The sequence below is a fragment of the Myotis myotis genome, unplaced genomic scaffold (genome assembly GCF_014108235.1).
Source record: "Myotis myotis isolate mMyoMyo1 unplaced genomic scaffold, mMyoMyo1.p scaffold_m19_p_6, whole genome shotgun sequence".
Taxonomy (NCBI): Eukaryota; Metazoa; Chordata; class Mammalia; order Chiroptera; family Vespertilionidae; genus Myotis; species Myotis myotis.
This window is the reverse complement of record NW_023416368.1, coordinates 95,472,727-95,493,752: the sequence shown is the minus strand read 5'-3', so window position 1 is coordinate 95,493,752 and position 21,026 is coordinate 95,472,727. Positions and strand designations below refer to the sequence as shown.

Sequence of the window (21,026 nt, the reverse complement as noted above, 5' to 3'; positions counted from 1 at the left end):
ACTGGTGCAGCCACTGTGGAAAACAGAAGGGAAATTCCTCAAAAAACTAAAAATAGAATTACCATATGACCCAGCAATCCCATTTCTGCATATTTATCTGGGGGCGGGGGAGACAAAAACCACTAATTTGTAAAAATATATGCACCCTGATTTGCATTTCTCCTGTGTTCAGAACTGGTAGGTGGGGGGCTGTGGCTTAGGAGAGTATGGGCACCATTGAAAGGAGGACTATGGTGGCCTGTGCTGGGACCATGGCCACAGGGATGGAGAAGGAGGGCAGACAAAAGAGAACTTCGGGGGCAAAATCAGAGAAGTGTGGGTGGTAAGTGGATGAAAGTGGAGAGGCACTGAGTCTCTGCCTTGGGCCACCAAGTAGATGGTGATGCGGACCATGAGAAACAGGGTGCGGGGAAGAAGGCGAGTTCAGCTGGAAATGGTTGGGTGCCATCCCAGGGGGGATGGCTAGGAGAGGCTGACATAGGGGTCTGCAGCCCTGTGTCAGAGGTGAGCGCTGTTTTCGAAGACATTGGAGTACTGTAAGGGAGGCATGCCAAGTGGGGGGAGTCTGAGATAGCCCTGGGCACAGAAGGCACAGGCAGAGCAAGGGGCCTGAATGCTCAATAGGAGCTAAGAAGGTATCTCTTGATTTTTTAAAAATCTGAAAACTAGTCGCTATGAAGCCCATTAGGGACTAGTTGGGGACTTTGTGCACAGATGGTAACAGATGGTAACATGACAACCAAGATGTTTAAAGGTAGAAAAAGAATCAAATGTCTCTAAAAATGTTCTGCATAGCTCATTCTTAGATGTTCATAGATATTAACACAGGAAATAGAGGGGTTCCATGATCAATTGCTTACATCTGAAAAATGTTTGCAAAACAAAGTAAAACAGGTATTCCTGGCAGCAAAATTTCTCAGAGACTTCACTATGGAAATGTGCACGGTGAAGCTCCAAGAACTGGATCAGCACGCAGTTTCTCAAACCTATTTCTCAACAGAACCCTTTTTCTCATATAATCAGCTTTCTACATAACTTGCTTTGGGAAATGCTGCCCTTGAGGCAGTCACAGTAAAATTGGAAGCAATAGAGAGACACATAACTTTGTTACTGATGTTTTGGAAATTCTAGACAATGTCAAATGACATGAAACCAATGTTGGAAAAGAGCAGATAAAATTACAATTATTTGCTGATAATTATGTGCCTGGAAAACCCAAAGGAATCCATTGTAAAGTTTTTAGAGTTAATAAAGGATTTTTGTGGCATGGTCAAATATAAGACAATTATACAAAAATTAGTAATTTCTGTCTAAGCCCACAATGCCCTGGTAGTAGGGGTAATAGGGAAAGTAAAGTTCCCTTTACCATAGTAACCAAAATATAAAATACCTAGAATTGACCTAATAAGATAGACACAGGGCCCATGGGATGAAAATTTCACATTGTTGATAGGGAAAAAATAAAAGTAAAGGAAGAGACATCTGCTATTCCTTCCAGGAAGACTGGCAACATAGTAGAGATGTGGATTTTTTCCAGATTAATAATTGGAAATTTGATGAAATAACTCTAAGGTTCACCTAGAAACAGTCAAGAATGGCTGAGAAAGCCTTGAAAGCCAATCAAATAAAAAGGGATTTGCTTCAAAAGCTTTGTAAAGTGAAAATATTTAAAAGCATACTGTGAGGGCTTGCCCAGGGTGGTAATGGCTGGGGGGAGAGGGGGGTCAATTGGGGAAAAAGGAAACATATGTAAAACTTTAGACAATAAAAATAAATAAATAAATAAATAAATAAATAAATAAATAAATAAAAATTAAAGCATACTGTATTTGGATAAGTATTAACAGATCAATTGAATAAAATATATAGCTCTCAAAACACCCTTCATATGAATAACTTAACATGTGATAAATATAAATAGTATAGTTAAGGCTTATAAATAAATATATCATCAATATAAATTTCACATATAGTGAATTAAATATGTCATATAAATATAGGCTAAGAGAAAAAAACAACTATTTAAACCATACAATCCAAGAAAGTAGTATTGGTTATCAAGGGCTTCTTAAGCATAAATACAGTAGAAGGGAATTTTAAAGAGGAGATAACTATATTTAAGTACTTAAAATATACAACTTCTGTCAAAAAACACAATGGAAAGACAAACCTAAGCAGGAAAAACATTTGCAATATGGTGAAAATATCTTAATATATGAAGAGCTCTTCTAAATTATAGGAAAACATAATTGGCAATGGAAATAAACAGGTAGCAGAAGAAAAAATACAAGTGGCCTAAAAAGGGAAAAATACTTAACTTCACTGTTAATCAAGGAAATAAGACAATTGACCATTTGAAAAGTGTTAACTGTATTAAGATTAAGAAGCGGGATTTACTGCTGTTTGGGTGAATAAGACAGTATGCTCTTTGGCCTGAGGATAAATGTGTACACATTTCTAGAAGGAACTGTGACAGTATTTGTCACTGTCCTCCAAGGTCCTTCATGATTTCATTCATTTCTCCACCTCTATCCCAAAGCAGTTATCAGAGCTGTGGATGAAGTTTTAGCACCAAATCAGTGGTCACGTTGTTTGATGCTAAAGTATAAACAACTGGGCCCTAGCTGGTTTGGTTCAGTAGATAGAGAGCATCGGCCTGCGGACTGAAGGGTCCCAGGTTCCATTCCAGTCAAGGGCACATGCCCGGGTGACGGGCTTGATCCCCCAGTGGGGGGCATGCAGGAGGCAGCCGATCAATGATTCTCTCTCATCATTGATGTTTCTATCTCTCTCCCTCTCCCTAACTCTCTGAAATTAATAAATATATGTTTTTAAAAAATAAAAATAAAGTATAAGCAATTGGAAATGATCCAGATTGGCCCATGGTGGAGTCTAGTTAGGTCAGTACAGTGCATCTGTGGGAGACTCGGTGACCAGCAGGACCCATTTCAAAGTCTGTTGAAGGGCACTGGGAAAGGATTACAACATATGGCAAGTGAGTTTGTTCATGGTTATTGTTGTTTTTTAAAAAAAGGATACAAATTACAGTGTGATCTTAATTTTACATACAAATATATTTATTGAGGGACTGGCATAAAATAAAACAGTAGGAAGTAGGTCATTGATTTTTAATTTATTTATTCTTTATTGACTTTCCTTAATTTATCATGATAAGCATGTTTCTTTTATAACAAAACAGTGTATTTTTAATTATGAAGAATAGTTTAAATTAAAAAAAAAAACTTTTAAAAATGGTGGAGTTCAAGTAATGCTGTTTAACTTAATGACAGCACCTAAAGAGGGTCTCCAGTGGCAGGCCACCCGGCTCTGTCATGACCAACATTTTATTTCTCACTTGAAGGAGGACACAGAAGGGACTTCATGCTTTCTCCTGGCACCTCATCTCTGTGGAAGTTTGGGAATGGATGGGGAGGGGTTCTTCTGCCCTGCAGGCACCGTCTTACCTTTCCTGTGTCCCAGCCTGGAGACTCTGGCACCTGTATGCATGGGGAACATTTGATCAAAGTGAGGCCGCATCATCCAGGTGTGCAGGTACATCCCTCACAGCCATGGCCATGGTACTGTCCCTATGTGCTCTTCTTGGGGAAGGGTTGTGCTTTCTATGGGCCACATTTGTACCCTACCCCAAGTTACCTATAGAGAGTGGGGAAGAGGGGAGTGAGCATGGACCGTTTTGTCAGGGTACAGCCTACTCCCCGGGAGTTGGAGACAGTATGGGGACCTGCACGACCATGGGGCTGCCTGGAGCCCATAGTCAGCAAGGAGGTGGCCAAGGGCACTTGGGCAGTGGGATAGCTTCGGTGAGAGCAGGACCAGTACAGTGAGAAATGAGTGGGCAGAAAGGGACCAACATCCTCCTCACCTCTCTGTCTTCCCACTGGGAGAGATTTGGAAATCTATGATGGCAAGGAGACTGAAAGGGAAAACGGGCTAGATGAATGCTTCCAGGGCTAAATCCAGACAGTGCCCACTGCACCCCAGGCAGACCTCTGCTGATGGCCTCGGAGGAATCAGAATAGAAGATGTACCAGACTGTGGGTATGCCGGCCCCATGTCATCCCTGGTCTCTTCAACCTGGCCAGAAGGGACATCATGCTGCTGGCCCCTCTGCCAGCCCTGGGGATACAGCCGGCTGACTGATCTCTTGTAGCAAAGTTCATTCCCTGCTCTGCCCACTTTCTCCTGGAAGCCCATGGCCCATGTCAGGCCCCATGAGGCCGTGGTAGGTCCCTGGGGAAGTCTGACACCCATCAGGCCTCTTTGTCCCAGGAGATTCTAGAACGTTATAGGGCCAGACTGATGCTCTGTTCTCCTTTGCAGAGTCACTGAATTGTGAAGGCGAGGTGAAATCCTGGGTGTGTGTCAGTTTCCTTAAGGAAGGCAGGCTGCAGAAGTGTAAACAGAGGATACTAGAGTTAGGAGGTCTGCAAAAAACCCAGCCTTGACTTTTTATTATTAAATTCCATAAAGCCTCCCCATCAAATTGCTAGAAACGTTTCTTATTGTCTGTTTGTATTGTTGTGGGCTGTAACAGTTTTTGTCCACCGGCCACAGACTCCACTTTGCACAGCACCCAGGCAAAGCCCTGTGTACAGGTCTCTGAGGGACCTATGTCCTGGGAAGCAGGAGGAGATGTGTCCCAAGCACCTGCTCCAGGCCCATCCAGACTGATCCTGGGACCTACCTGCTCCCCAGGAGTGGAGCACAAGGCCCTGTGAAGTCACGAGTAAACAAGATAATTTCAGAGTAGGCACCAGGAAGGAAACAGAGCTGGTGAGGGTGACCTGGTGGAGTGGGTCACCCAGGCAGGTGCAGCCCAGCCGGGCTCTGAGGGGCTAGGCAGGGGTCCTCAAACTACGGCCCGTGGGCCACATGCAAATACAAATATTGTATTTGTTCCCGTTTTGTTTTTTTACTTCAAAATAAGATATGTGCAGTGTGCATAGGAATTTGTTCATAGTTTTTTTTTTTAAACTATAGTCTGGCCCTCCAACGGTCTGAGGGACAGTGAACTGGCCCCCTGTTTAAAAAGTTTGAGGACCCCTGGGCTAGAGGCACAGCAATGGAGGTCTGTGAAAATGTATTCTGTTCAGAGCAGATGCCTCCATCCTGAAAGGGTTTAAACTTGGTAAAGCCAAGGAGACTGTAGCCAGGACCCCGATGAGGAGAGGTGCCTGCACTGCATCCTCCCAAGGTCCATGGGGACTATGGGTTGCTGTGAGGCTGAGACCCAGACTTGGAGCAGAAAGTGACTCAGGTGTTCAGAATATCCCATTATTCATTCCAATTCGTAACAGAAACAGACCATCTCCCCCATGCCTATCCCCAGTCCAGTCCCCACTCAACCCACCCACCAGCTCCAGTGGAGATAAAATTGGTAGCACTTTTGTCTAAGACATGTTTGTCTTCCAGCTTATGAGAAGCTCGTGAGTTATCTCAAGTTTTTCCTAAAACAACGTTTTTCTTCATTTCTTAAAAAAAAAAAAAAAAAAAAGCAGAAGAAAAACATAAGCTTATTTTATACAATATGCCATCAGCCAGGGAGCAGAACATCCACACTTGAGGGTTGCATAGCAACTGCTTTTCGATTGATTTTTTGAGAAGTCACCAAAGTACTGAACTGTTCTCACTTTAAATATTTCCTAGGATGATGAAAATCAAAGCAAATGGGAACTAGAGACTTGGGGACAATCAGAGAACAACAGGTTTCCTGCCATGAAAGACCAGGTCAAGACGAACACTCCTAGGAAATTTTCAGCATTGGAAAGGAAAGGTCGAATAAATTCTTTCTGAGTCTCTTGGTGGAAGGCAAGAGAACAGAGTTCTGGGGGTGAGGACTCGGCATGCCCAGAGCCACAGTGTCCAAGGGCTCAGTGCCACTGTCCTCGTACTGTGTCCTGACCACCACCCGCCTGCTCTGGACCTCCACTTCTTTACCTGTGTGAGGGGCAGTGTAGGATTTCAGAGCAACCCCGGGATAGCCCCCTGTTCTCCCCAGAGTCTGGGCCCAACCCCCAACCTGCTGGTGGGAGGCCCTGGTCATGCCAGCTCCCTGGTGAGCTGGACCTGCCAGGGTGCAGAGAGGGATGAGGGCATATTGCACTGGACCCTACTCTGGGAGGCCAGCTGTGGCTAAGCCTGGGAAGGGTCTTGCTGAGACCCCTGTGCTTGGCTGTCTCTGGCAATAGACTCCCAGCCTTGGGAAAGAAGGATTTCTAAAACATGCCCTAATGACATGGAGTCCCAGCAGAGAAATGAGGAGCTCACCTTCTGGTGTCACTTGATATCTGAGCTCCCAGAAGCTGGAGCTGCAGGGAGAAGACCCCCAGCCTCAGGGGAGCCCACGCTGCCCCAGCAGGGTTGCAGTGTGATTTTTGCCCATGTTGATCCTTCAGCAAGTTATGTACCACCATTGAGCGTAAGTGTAAGTAAGATGAGCACATACTAGCAACTATAGCAGCAAGGAGGAGGTTCATGTGAGTTGCTGTCTGCAGTGTCCCCTTGGGGGAAGGCCCTGTCTGTTACCCCTTAGGTGACTTCATTTCCCAAAACATCAGCTCTATGGGATAGTCACACCATCAGGCCCACCTGACAGTGAGGACTCTGGCACCAAGAGGCAGAGTGACCTGCCAGAGTCACCCATTAGCAAGCCACTTTGCTCTGGGAAGGAGGGGCCAGACACGGTTACTCCAAAGGCTGGGGAGAGTGAGCTCCAGGCTGCTTGTGCCTTGTTCCCCTTAAGAGTTCCTGCATGCTGGTGGTCCCCACGGAGGGCAGTTTTGCTACCTCCCAAAGGGGATGCTAATGGCATCTGATAGGTAGAGACTGGAATGCTGTTTCACACCCTAGAGTGCACAGGATAATCCGCCCAACAGAGAAGTCCTGGCCCAGCTGTCAGCAGAGCAGAGGTGGGGTAGCCTCTGCTTTCCTGAACTCAGTGAGCCCTCCCTGTTACCAGGCCTGGGCTCTGTGCAAGCTGTCTCATTTCCTGTGTGTTTTAGAGGGTAGGGCCAGAGCAGTTGAAAGGCTTTGGCAGACTGAAGCCAACCCTCTAGGGCAGTGGTTCTCAACCTGTGGGTCACGACTTCTTTGGCGGTTGAACGACCCTTTCACAGAGGTCTCCTAAGACCATCCTGCAGATCAGATATTTACATTACGATTCATAACAGTAGTAACATTACAGTTATGAAGTAGCAACGAAAATAATGTTATGGTTGGGTCACAACATGAGGAACTGTATTTAAAGGGCCAGAAGGTTGAGAACCACTGGTCTAGGGCATGAGCCTCCAGAGCTTCAGGCGACCCCTTTGGGTACACTGGCTCCTCCAGGGACTGGAATCATACCTCCATCTTTATCATCATTTTGTCATGACAGTGACAGGACAAGGAATATTTGTAGGCATTGATGGTTATGGTCAGAAGCCACTATACTCCTGCCTCTGCACTGGATTGTATCCATTTTTCAGATGGCAAGCTCGGGACAGTGAGGTAACTTGTCTAAGAACATGAAGCAGATAAAGGATGAGCAAGTCTCACATCCCAGTGCTCTCATGCTACCCAGATGAGCCCCCACCTGTCACCTGCGGGTGCCCTGGTGAACTGCTGGAAGGGCTTAGGGACTCTTAGGCAGAGCTGTCCCTGGCCTGGAGCAGGTGGGGGCGGAGACTGCAGGTTTGTCTCCATCTCCTGGACTGAAGGAGGGAAGAGCTTAAATAACTCAGCTCAGTCTGGAGCAAACAATGGAAATGTCAGAGTGCAGTGATTGCAACAGAGCATTTAGGGCAGGTTTTAATTGGCTTTTCCAGTGTGGGACCCCAGAGGCTGTCTCCAGCTTCTGAAGTTCCCGCTGCTGGGTGCCAACTAGGCTCAGAGCTGCAGCCCAAGCCTGGGGCTCCACGGCCAGCCCAGCCTGGCCTTGCAGACTTAGGCAGCAGCGCCACCTTGTGACTGCCTTAGGGCTGCCCTGCCTCTCCTGTGACCCACTATCTACCCCTTTCTAGTGGTTGGGCGGGGCAGTTCAATTGTCTGAGACATGGTTCCTCATCCTGAAAACAGGAAAATGACAGCACCTATATATTATGACAGTTTTATGGTTTAAATTAGAGGATGCATGTAAACTTGGAACCCTGTAATCAGCTCATAGTGACCCTGGTACAGGACCCCACAGCCGCCCCCAGCCCAGGATGCAGACATATCCCATCCACTGGACAGCTGTGCCTTGGCTCCCTCTGGGGAGGGCTGGTGGTCTATGAGTTCCATGATGATTCCTTGGCCATCCCCTTGCTGAGCTCACACATGGTCCCCAGCCCAGCACAAGTGGGAATAGGCTCAGTCTCTCAGAGAAGCTTTCTTAGAGCCCATGTAGAGTAGAGAGGAGCAAGCAGCCAGAAGACAGAGGCCATTGGGCAAAGATAAATGCAGCTGCCACAAGCAGATCCCTCAGCCTCTCTGTCATTTCTGAAGGAGAAATAGATGAGTCTCCTATCCTGGCTCAGAGGAGAGCCACTGCTCATATGCTGTGATACCTGGCAAGGGCACAGAATGGCAGGACCTGAGGTACCCCAGAGAGGGTGGCCCATCTGAGGGCTGCATGGGCGCAAGCAGGTCGCAGAAGAACTTGAAGAAGGTTGGGTCGGGGCACTATAGCCCAAGTGACCCATGTAGTTTAGACCTCCCTCCTGGGCCCCAGGCCTGCCCGGCTGCCCCCTGTCTCTGGACACCTCTGTGAGGAGCCTTTGAAGCATGTGAGAAGATCAGGGAGTGGTGTTCCGGAAGTGGGACAAGTAGGTCAAAGAAAAGTAGGGCCTGGGCTACAGGAGGCAGGATCTCATGGGTTTTTGTTTGGGGACTGCCACCAGGCTAGGCAAAGCTACTTGAGCCTTTTGAACCTCTGCTCCACTGACCTAACTTGAGTCTCAGGCCAGCTCTGAGAAGGAGTGGACAGAGCACCTGGACTGATCACCCATAAGCTGCCTCCCGAGAAGTGGGAGAGCTCCACAAAATAAAGCTCCTCCTGAGCGAGCAAGCTGGGCCCAAAAAGACCATCCCATTACTGTGTCCCTCGGCACTGCAAACCCCATACCTACCCTGCTAGTTTTCGGTCCTCCCCCCATGCCTCCCGCAAAGACCCCATTGCCAGAAAACTTCCTTCTTGTTCTTGCACTACTCCGGTCAGTGACTTACTTCACTAGGATCTAATATAGCTTTTTATAACAGTTTCATCTCCAGGCACATTTGGCTCTGTGCATGGGACCTGGGAACTGTTCTGCCATCTTGTAAGTCACTGACTTAGATGACACATGAGATTCCTGGCAATGACCAGCCCCTCCCTGGCCCTGGATTGTTCTTTCTTCTGTGAAACATCCTGACTTATCAGCAATACCCTAGGCCTCATCCACACAAGGAGAGATGTGTGGCTATGCTTGATGGACATATTTATGGGAGAAAAGAAACAGAATGCCAGCACATGTCCAGCAAGGAGTGCATATCACTCTACTTTACAGACAGATGTATTTAAAGAGAGATGAAGCAGCCCTGGCCAAATAGCTCACTTGGTTAGAACTTTGTCCCAGGACGCCAAGGTTGTGGGTTTGATACATGGCCAGCGCACATATAAGAAGCAACCAATGAATGCATAAATAAGTGGAACAACAAACCAACGTTTCTCTCTCCCTCTTCCCCCTTCCCTCTCTCTAAAATCAATCAACAAATCTTTTTTAAAAAGAAGAGGAAAAGAACATGTCCAGGACTCTTCTCTTGGAGGAAAGCACTGTGGTGATGGGAGTGTGTGGTGGAAGCAGAAACGGAAATGCCATGAGGACTGAGAGAGCAAGGGCAGCATGCTGCCTGTAGTAGCCTCCCTTCTGAGAGGCTGTGCATTTTTCTTAGGGAAGCAGTCTAGGCCAGGGGATTGAACACAGACTTTGGATTTAGGCTTCCTGGGTTGGGATCTCAACTCTGCTTTCTAGCTGTGTGACCTGAGGGAAGTTACTTGACTTCTCCCAGCCGCAGTTTCCTCTTCTCAGGCTGACTGTGAAGCCTGAATGGCAATGCCACCGTGCAGAGTGTGGCTAGCCATGGGCACCACATAAACGGCATGTGACTGCTCTTCTCTGTGGCTCCTAAGGGAATCGGCTCTGTGCCCCTGTTCTTTATGGGGCTCCTTTGCTGTAATCTGCTGTAGCTTTCCCCCTCTATTGTGTCATTTTCTGTAAATGTCTTCAAACATAGGGTTCTCTCCCCTTCTATGGGCTGGCACACCACATTGGAATTCCTTTCCCCCCTACCCTGAACCCTTCCCAAGTTGACCTCCTGTCCAAGGCCTGCACACAGTTCGTGCCTGATAGAATGCAGGGAGCTCTGTAAATGGGGTGGGCTGAATGGACCTATTTGAGGCCCTGAAAACTCACATCTCACCTGAAAACTGCACAGTGACTTTGTGTGGAAACTCACTGGGGAGCCAAGAATTGAATCAAGTGGAAAGCAAGTCCTGAGAGGACTGGGCAGGGACCACTGTGCCACCTGGACCAGACCCCCAATGGAAGGAGTCTGTCAACACTATGGCCTTCCCAGCCCCCCAGTTAGTCCACAAAACACTAACCCCTCTTTCATCTCTCCTTCCCTACAGTCCATGAGCCTTATTGAGATTGGAAACCCTTCTCAAAGCCTGGAGAATGTCTGCCGGTGGGCTTACCTCCAGCAGAAGCCGGACACAGACCACGATGAATACCATGATCACGCCATCTTCCTCACACGGCAAGACTTTGGGCCTTCAGGCATGCAAGGTGAGGTTTCTCGTACAATGGTTCAGAAAGGAAGGAGGCTGAGTATGAGCCACTGGCCCTACAGGGGTCCTGGAAGCCTTGGCCAGGCCAGGAAAGGGTGTCAGGGCAGGGGGCTGTGGCCACTTCTTCCCTAGAAGAACATAGGTCAGGGCTGATGAGCCCTGGCTCTCAAAAACCACCAGGGCCTCTGCCATTTCCCCCCAGGAAACCTCATGCCCAGGGGAAACACTGAAGATCAGAGTTGGTGAAGTGGGCAGAGTCTAGGGCTGGCACCTGAGACATCAGGTAGGATCTGAGACTGAGTTTCAGAGTTGTTGGTTGCCCCCATTTAAAAAAAAAATTTTTTGAATAAGATTTCAACCATTGCAATTTTACAGATTTTACTTTAAAATTCAAACTATGTAAAACTGACAGATCTAAAAGAAGAAATTGACAAGTCTACCATCATAGTCAAAGATTTTAATGTATTTTACTTAGTAATAGAAAAAACAACAGATAAGAAAATTACTAAGGATACAGAAGATTTGAATTAAAAAAGTGGACCTAGTTGATATATATATAGAAAACTGCACCAAACTACTTGAGAATACCCAATCTGTATGAGCACACATGAAAACAGATCCAAACAGGCTATGCTGGGTCATAGGACAGTCTCAACAAAATGCAAAAGATCGAAATCACACAGAATATGTTCCCTGATGAGACTGGAAAAGAAAGATAACTTGAAAACTTATGCATGCCTGGAAATTAAATAACATACTCATAAATAATTCATAGTTCAAAGAAGTAACGGTAGAAATTAGAATATATTTTTAAACTGAATGGTAATGACAATCTGACATGAAAACTTGTGGATGTAACTAACAATTATTAGATTGATGTTTGTAGCCTTAAGGAGTTTATTAGAAGAAAAAGGCTGAAAAATTAATCATAGAAATATTTATATCAAGAAATTTGAAAAAGAACATCAAGCTAAACTCCACAAATTATAAAGAGTTAAAATTAAAAACAATAGTGCAGTAGAGAAAATAAATAAAACCAAAATTTGCTTCTTTGAAAAGCATGGATTAAAACAGACGAGCCCTTGCAGCCACTGTGGAGAACAGTATGGAGTTTCCTCAAAAAATTAAAAATGGGACTTCCATTTGACCCAGTGATCCCACTTCTAGGAATACATCCCAAGAAACCAGAAACACCAATCAGAAAGGATATATGCACCCCTATGTTCACAGCAGCACAATTTACAATAGCTAAGATTTGGAATCAGCCTAAGTGCCCATCAGCAGATGAATGGATTAAAAAACTTTGGCACATCTACACAATGGAATACTATGCTGCTGTAAAAAGGAAGGAACTCCTACCATTTGCAACAGCATGGATGGAGCTGGAGAGCATTATGCTAAGTGAAATAAGCCAGTCAGAGAAAGATAAATATCACATGCTCTCACTTATTTGTGGATTATAATGAACAACGTAAACCAATGAACCAAAACAGATGTAGAGAAAGAGAAGCATCGATCAGATGCTCAAAACTTGGAGGGAAAGCTGGGGAGAGTGGGGGTAAGGGGGAGAGATCAACCAAAGGACTTGTATGCATGCATATAAGCATAAGTGATGGATGTGGACAACAGGGGGTGAGGGTGAGGGCAGGATTGGGGGGATGAGGGGACATTGGGGGGATAAGGACACATTTGTAATATCTTATTCAATAAAGGGAAAAAATTCTTATTTAAAAAAAAAACAGAAGAGCCTTTATCAATACTAATTTTTAAAAAGAAAAAAATTAAAATTTACTAAAATCACAAATGTAAAAGGACAGCATTATAAATTTTACTTTAAAAAGATAATGAGAAGGTATTTTGAACAGCTTTGTATCAATAAATTTGTCAATTTAGATAAATGGTACAAATTACTTGACAAAAAAAATCTGAGAAAAAAAATAGAAAATATGAATACTCATGTCAATTAAAGATGTTAACTCCTGGATTTGATAGCTTGACCCAAGAATTCTTTATAAGTTCTAATGAAGAATCATACCAATCATATACAAACTCCCACACAATGAAAAAAGAAGGTGCATTGTTCCAACTTCTAGGAGGCCTGCTAACACTGAAACCAAAATCTAAGGACATTCTAAGAACAAAAGTATAGGTCAGTCTCTCTCATGAATATAGATACAAAATCTCAAACAAAATATTAGCAAAACAAATTTGGTGCTATATTTTAAAAAAGTTGTATGTTACAAATTTCAATGTATTCTAGAAATGTAATGTTGGTTTAACATTTGAAAATCAATCATTGTAATTTATCACATTAACAGAATAAAGGAGAAAAATTTATAGGATAATCTCAATTGATCCAGAAAAAGTATTTGACAAAAATAAAGATCCATTTATGATCAAATGTCCTTTTGAATTAGGACTAGAAGAACTTTCTTAATGTGGTAATGGATATTCCCCCCTCAAAAAAAAATTATAATAAGCATCATATATAATGGTGACATGTTGAAAACATTTTTCCTAGATTGAGAAAGGTCAAGAATGCCTGCTATCACCACTTTTCTTCAACGTTGTAGTGGAGGTCCAAAGCACTGAAATAAGACAATGAAAAAAATAAAAATATCAGTGTCAGAAAGGAAAAAAATCACAGACTCTTATTTGAAAATAATATACTTGTGTGCACAGAAATTCCAAAAGAATATACAAATAAATTATTAAAATTATTAACTAATTTTTGTAACATCCTATCTAATAAAAGAGTAATATGCAAATTGACCATCACTCCAACACACAAGATGGCCGCCCCATGTGGTCAAAGATGGCTGCCCCCATATGGACACAAGATGGTCAACCCAAGATGGCCAGCAGGGGAAAGCAGTTGGGGGTGACCAGGCCAACAGGGGAGGCCAGTTAGAGGCAATCGGGCCTGCAGGGGAGGCCAGTTAGGGGCAATTGGGCCAGCAAGGGAGGGAAGTTAAGGCTGACCAGGCCGGCAAGGGAGGGCAGTTGGGGGCAACCAGTCCAGCAGGGGAGGGCAGTTAGCGGCAATTGGGCTGGAAGGGGAGCAGGTAGGCATCTATCAGGCTGGCAGGGGAGTGGTTAGGGGGTGATCAGGCTGGCAGGCAGAAGCAGTTAGGGGCAATCAGGCAGACAGGTGAGCAGTTGGGAGCCTGCAGTCCTGGATTGTGAGAGGGATGTCCGACTGCCCATTTAGGCCCGATCCCAGAGGGGTCCCAGATTGGAGAGGGTGCAGGCTGGGCTGAGTGACACACACCCCCGTGCACAAATTTCGTGCACCGGGCCTCTAGTGTCACTATATAAAAATCAATTGAATGTCTGTATTCTAACAACAAACAAATTAAAAGTTAGTACCACTTACAATAGAATAAAAGCAGCAAATACCTAGGATTATGTCTTAAGAAAATATGTCCAAGACCTCGACCATAAAACTGAAAGACATGTTGACAGATATTATAAAAGATTAAATCAATAAAGGGGTATACCGTGCTTATGGATGGGGAGACTCACTATTGTACAGATATGAATTTCTCCAAATTGCTCTATAGGTTGATGCTGCTGTGCTCAGTTCCAGCAGGATATTTTGAGGGTATTGAAAAGTTGATTCTTGTGTTCATACAGAAATGCAGTGGGTCGAGAACAATTGAAGAAGATGATCAAAGTACTCAATACTTATAAGAATAAATTAGTTAAAGACTGTAAGTTTGATGCAAGGATTGACAAATATGTCATTAGAACAGAACAGAGTGGAGAGTTGAACTTAAGCACAAACACTTGCTTTATTGCAAAGGTGGCACTGCAAGGTAGATGAGAATGATGGTCTTTTAACAAATGGTATTAGGTCAATTGACTATCCAAATTGGAGGAAAAATTAAGCTGACACACCTTCTTTGTATACAAACATCATATTTGTGGATATTCTAGATCTTAGTGGATTTTAGATCTACATATGAAAGGTGAAATAATAATACTTATAGAAAATAATATAGAATATTTCCATATTTTTGGAGTAAGAGCAGATTTCTTTAAAAAGAGATAAAAAAGCACCAAACACAATGGAATATATAACTAGTACCACATTAACATTAAAAACTTTAGTTCATTAAAGATATCATTAAAGATACCTAGGAATAAACTTAACTAAGGAAGTAAAAGACCTGTACTCAGAAAACTACAGGAAATTGAAAAAAGAGATAGAGGAAGATATAGACAAATGGAAGAATATACCGTGTTCATGGATTGATAGAATCAACATCATTAAAATGTCCACACTACCCAAAGCAATCTATAGATTCAGTGCAATACCCATTAAGATGCCAATGGAATATTTCACAGACCTAGAATGAACTCTCCAAAAGTTCATATGGAATTTTTTTTAAAAGACCCCAAATAGTCACAGCAATCTTGAGAAAGAAGAACAAAGTTGGAGGGATCACAATACCAGATATTAAGCTATATTACAAAGCCACTGTTCTCAAAACTGCCTTGTACTGCCATAAGAACGGGCATATAGACCAATAGAACAAAACAGAGATCCCAGAAATTGACCCCAGCCATTATGCTCAATTAATATTTGACAAAGGAGGCAAGAGCATACAATGCAGTCAAGAAAGACTCTTCAATAAATGGTGTTGGGAAAATTGGACACATACTTGCAAAAAAAAAATGAAACTAGACCACCAACTTACACCATACACAAAAATAAATTCAAAATGGATAAAGGACTTAAATGTAAGATGGGAAACCATAAAATCTTAGGAGCATCCACAGGCAGCAAAATATCAGACGTATGTCATAGCGATAGTTTACCGATACAGCTCCTATGATAATGGAAACTAAGGAGAAAATAAACAAATGGGACTACATCAAAATAGAAAGCTTCTGCACAGCAAAAGAAACAATCAACAAAAGAACAAGAAAGCCCACTGCATGGAAAAACACATTTGCCAATGTTATAATCTCCAAAATTCATAGGTAACTCATACATCTTACCGAAACGAAGATAAACAATCCAATCAAAAAATGGGCAAAGGATGTAAATAGACACCTTGCAAAAGTTTACATACAGAAGGGCAAGAGATATATGAAAACATGCTCTAAGTCACTAATCATCCAAGAGATGCAAATCAAAATGACAATGAGATACCATCTCACACCTTCAGAATGGCTGTCATCAACAAATCAATAAATGGCAAGTGCTGGTGAGGAAGCAGAGAAAAAGGAACCCTCTTGCAAAGCTGGTGGGAATTCAGAATGGTGCAGCCATGGTGGAAAACAGTATGGAGGTTCCTTAAAAAAAACTAAAAATGGAACTTCCACTTGACCCAGTAATCCCACTTCTAGGAATATATCCCAAGAGATCAGAAACACCAATCAGAAAGGACATATGCACCCGTATGTTCATAGCAGCACAATTTACAATAGCTAAGATTTGGAAACAACCTAAGTGCCCATCAGTAGATGAGTGGATTAAAAAACTGTGGTACGAGAGAAACCAAGATGGCGGCATAGGTAAACACCGGAAATTGCTGCCTCGTACAACCACTTCAAAAATACAACTAAAAGACAAAATGGACATCATCCACAACCACAGGAAGGCTGGCAGAGTGGAAATTCTACAACTGGAAGGAAAGGGAAAAGCACACTGAGATTCAGAGGAGGTGCGGAAATAAAGTGCAGAGGTACGGAGGTGCACGCAGAAAGGGCTGTCAACTGGGGACGCGGTTTTTTTTTTCTGAACTCCAGTTCTGGGTGAGTCTCTGGGGACACAGACTCATACGGGGAGAAATTGGACTGTCTGGCATCCAGGGGAACTCGAGGACAGCTTTCTCTCAGAGGTGCTTGCAGCGATTACCACAGGACACTGAGACCCAGGACCTCTTAGGGCAGGACTGAGGATCAACCATAGCTGTTTGCTCTGCCCTATTGATTCCCTGAGACCCCGCCCCACCCAAGCTGTGTGCAGAGGCTTTTGCATATGAATGGCCTGGCCCTTTGCAACCTAAAATTACCTAACAAACTGCAGCTGGGTCAGAGACACCCAGAACATACAAAAGAAGGCTCAAGGCCCCACAGCGGCTTGTATTGCTTCACAGCTGGGCCTCATCTGGGCACCTCCAAACCCCAAACAAAGAAGAGGAATCTGCAGATCTCTCCGTAACTCTTGCTGGGTAGCCTCAGGCAGAGGCTAAATTAGCACCTCCTTAGAGATCCAAGTGCCAGTGTACCCAGTGGTCAGAGTGGGACCATCCAGATTACAACTCCTCAGATCCATAAGGGACAGACTCAGGGGCAGACTCAGTTGAGCACCAAAGCCCCACTGAAGCAAGTCTTGCCCCATAAGGGTGTCTCCAGCACAGAAGTTCTTCTACCATAGACACAGCTGATTCACACAGCCAATTGGCCTGGAGGTCAATTCCTCCCAGTGATACCTACAACAATCAAGGCTTAATTACAACAGTACTGTGCACAAAGCCCACAAAGGGGTGCACCAAGAGTGTCCACCTCAGGTAATTGGAGAGGCTGAGCCACTGGGCCCTATAGGACACCTAGCACAGAAAGCCACTCTATCAACACAGGGAAGCAGCCAAAATGCAGAGACAAAGAAACAGGTCACAAATGACAGAAATGGAGGAAAGCAAACTACTGGATATAGAGTTCAAAACCACGGTTATAAGGTTTTTCAAGAATTTTCTAGAAACCGCCGATAAATTTAGTGAGACCCTCGATAAATCTAGTGAGACCCTCGAGGATATGAACAAGGACCAACTAGAAATTAGGCATACACTGACTGAAATAAAGAATATTATACAGAGATCCAACAGCAGACTAGAGGATCGCAAGAATCAGGTCAAAGATTTGAAATACGAAGAAGCAAAAAACACCCAACTAGAAAAGCAAAAAGAAAAAAGAATCCAAGAATATGAAGATAGTGTAAGGAGCCTCTGGGACAACTTCAAGCGTATCAACATCTGAATTATGGGGCTAAGAAATAATGACAGAAAACTTCCCCTACCTGGTGAAAGAAATAGACTTACAAGTCCAGGAAGTGCAGAGAGACTCAAACAAAAGGAATCCAAAGAGGACCACACCAAGACACATCATAATTAAAATGCCAAGAGCAAAAGACAAAGAGAGAATCTTAAAAGCAGCAAGAGAAAAACAGTCAGTTACCTACAAGGGAGTACCCATACGACTGTCAGCTGATTTCTCAACAGAAACTATGTAGGCCAGAAGGGAGTGGCAAGAAATATTCAAAGTGATGAATACCAAGAACCTACAACCAAGATTACTTTACCCAGCAAAGCTATCATTCAGAATTGAAGGTCAGATAAAGAGCTTCACAGATAAGAAAAAGCTAAAGGAGTTCATCACCACCAAACCAATATTATATGAAATGCTGAAAGGTGTTCTTTAAGAAGAGGAAGAAGAAGAAAAAGGTAAAGATACAAATTATGAACAACAAATACATATCTATCAACAAGTGAATCTAAAAATCAAGTGAATAAAAAATCTGATGAACAGAATAAACTGGTGAATATAATAGAATCAGGGGTATAGAAAGGGAGTGGACTGACAATTCTCGGGGGAAAGGGGTGTGGGGCTGCAGGAAGAGACTTGACAAAAATCGTACACCTATGGATGAGGACAGTGGAGGGGGGGTAAGGGCAGAGGGTGGGGTGGGAACCAGGTGGAGGGGAGCTATGGGGGGGGAGGGGAAAGAGGGACAACTGTAATAATCTGAACAATAAAGATTTAATTAAAAAAATTAAAACATAAAAATAAATATATAATGAAATAAAAAACCAAGTAGTTATTGATATGTGTTAGTTTGGCAAAATAAAATTTCACCTTTGTATTAAAAAAAACTATGGTACATCTACACAATGGAATACTATGCTGCTGTTAAAAAGAAAGAACTTTTACCATTCCCAACAGCATGGATGGACCTGGAGAGCATTATGCTAAGCAAAATAAGCCAGTCAGAGAAAGATAAATATCACATGATCTCATTCATTTGCAGAATATAATGAACATCATAAACTGATGAACAAAAATAGATACAGAGACAGAGAAGCATTGAACAGACTTTCAAACTTCAGTGGGAAGGTGCGGGCGGGGATTTAGAGATCAACCAAAGGACTTGTATGCATGCACATAAGCATAACTAATGGACACAGACACTAAGGGGGTGAGGGCATGTGCTGGGAGGTGGAGGTGACTGGGGGGAAGTCAATGGGAGGAAAAAGAGACATATGTAATACTATATGTAATACTTTAAACAATAAAAAAATAATAATAAATAAAATTTTAAAAAAAAATTAAAAACCTACTACACAAGCAACCTATGGGGTGCTTCTGTTGCCCAAAGATACCCTGGCTGTCTCTGACTCTCACTGCTCCATGGCACCTTTTCCAGCCACACACAACCATAAAGGTCTCCTGTGAGAGGGAGCAACCTCAAGGCTCTGGCATCACCCCAGTCCTATGCAGACAGCCACCAGGCTGCTGGGTGAATTGCTCATGTGCTCATGCATCTGGCCATTGGAAGTCACAGCTACAAGCAGACTCTTTCTTCTTCACTTTTAGTCACTAACTCTCTGGCTTTGTCCTCTCTTCTCCTGCTGGCAAGAAAGTTATGAATGGAATGTACGAATTCCAGTCCATGTGTGCGTTCAAGAATAAAAATTAAATAAAAATTAAATAAATAAATAAAATACAAATGAATCTCTACACTAAAAAAATGACATCATTAATCTATTGAGGGAAAATATTCATAATACATATCCTGTATCTAATAAAGAACTTATATCTGAAATATATGAACTCTGACAAATCAATAAGACAATGTCAATGATAATAATAATCAAACAACCTAGTGGAACATTGGCAAGAGACTTTCTCAGGCTCTTAACAGAACATGAATGATTCATAAATATATGAAAAGATGTTCAGCCTCAGTTAACATTAGGGAAATTCAATCAAAACCACAATCAAAATCCAGACCACGCCTAATAGAATGGCTAAAATAAAAAAGACTGAAAACCCCTCATCTTGCTGAGGATGGGGATATGCATTTTCATACTCCTCTGGTAGGAATATAAATTGGTACAGCTACTTTGGAAAACTGTTCAGCAGTATTATTTAAAGCTGAACAAAAACCCACCCTGCAGTGACACTCCCAGATATGCTCCCACCAGAAGTGCACACACATGTGCACCGAAAGATGATGCAGGAACATTCAGGGCAGCATTACTTACAATAATTCTTAAACACAGAGTTACTTAAATCCATCAACAGGGAGCAGATGAAGATATATTAACACAGTAATCAGAACTACAGGTACATACCACACTGGAGATGAATCTCACACATGGAATGCTGAGTGAAAAGCTTGACAGAGAAGAATATATACTTAGGATTCCATTTACTTCGGCTTTGTAAGTGAGCAAAACTGATCTGTGTTGTTAAAAGTTAGGGAAGGAGGGGAGTCCCAAGAAGGGGCTTCTGCATTGTAAGTACAGTTTTATTTCATGACCAGGTAGGTGTCCATGTGGGTGTGATCACTTTGTGATAATTCTCTAGTTGTATCCTTATTACTTGTGCATTTTTATGGACATTTGTTGCACTTCAAAAGAAAGAACTTGAGCAATCTATATAGAAACTAGAGGCCCAGTGCATAAATTTGTGCACCAGTGGGGTCCCTTGTCCTGGCCTGCAGGATCAGGCCAAAACTGGCTCTCCAACATCCCCAAGGGGTCCCGGATTACAAGAGGGCACAGGCCAGGTCAAGGGACCCCACTGGAGCATGGTCGGGGCCAGGGAGGGATGCAGGAGGTTAGCCATCCAGCGAGGGACCGCAGGAGGGCTCCAGGGCGTGTCCAGGCCCCAGCAACAAGCTAACCTACTGGTCAGAGAGTCTGTTTCCTGGTGGTCAGTGCATGTCATAGCGACTGCTCAACCGGTAGACTGTCTGGCCCCTGGTGGTCAGTGCACATCATAGCAAGTGGTTGAGCGGCCTTAGCATATCACTAGCATATTACACTTTGATTGGTTGAATGACCGACCAGTTGACCAGACACTTAGCATATTAGGCTTTTATTATATAGGATAATTATTCAGAGGAGTGGACTCCTTTCACCCACCTCATCCTCTATGGATAGTCATTTTTATTAGTTTCTGGTTGATCATTCCAGTAATCCTT

General features: G+C 43.5%; 1 protein-coding gene across 6 annotated transcripts in view; it reads left to right on the top strand.

Annotated features, from left to right (window-relative positions):
- ADAMTS2 (ADAM metallopeptidase with thrombospondin type 1 motif 2) overlaps window positions 1-21,026 on the top strand; it is a 290,963-nt gene that overhangs the window by 186,395 nt on the left and 83,542 nt on the right. For all 6 annotated transcript variants that reach the window (XM_036313182.1, XM_036313181.1, XM_036313183.1 and 3 more), the window contains exon 6: window positions 10,649-10,805. In XM_036313182.1, coding sequence (XP_036169075.1) covers window positions 10,649-10,805 — 157 coding nt within the window. The remainder of the gene's footprint in view (window positions 1-10,648; window positions 10,806-21,026) is intronic.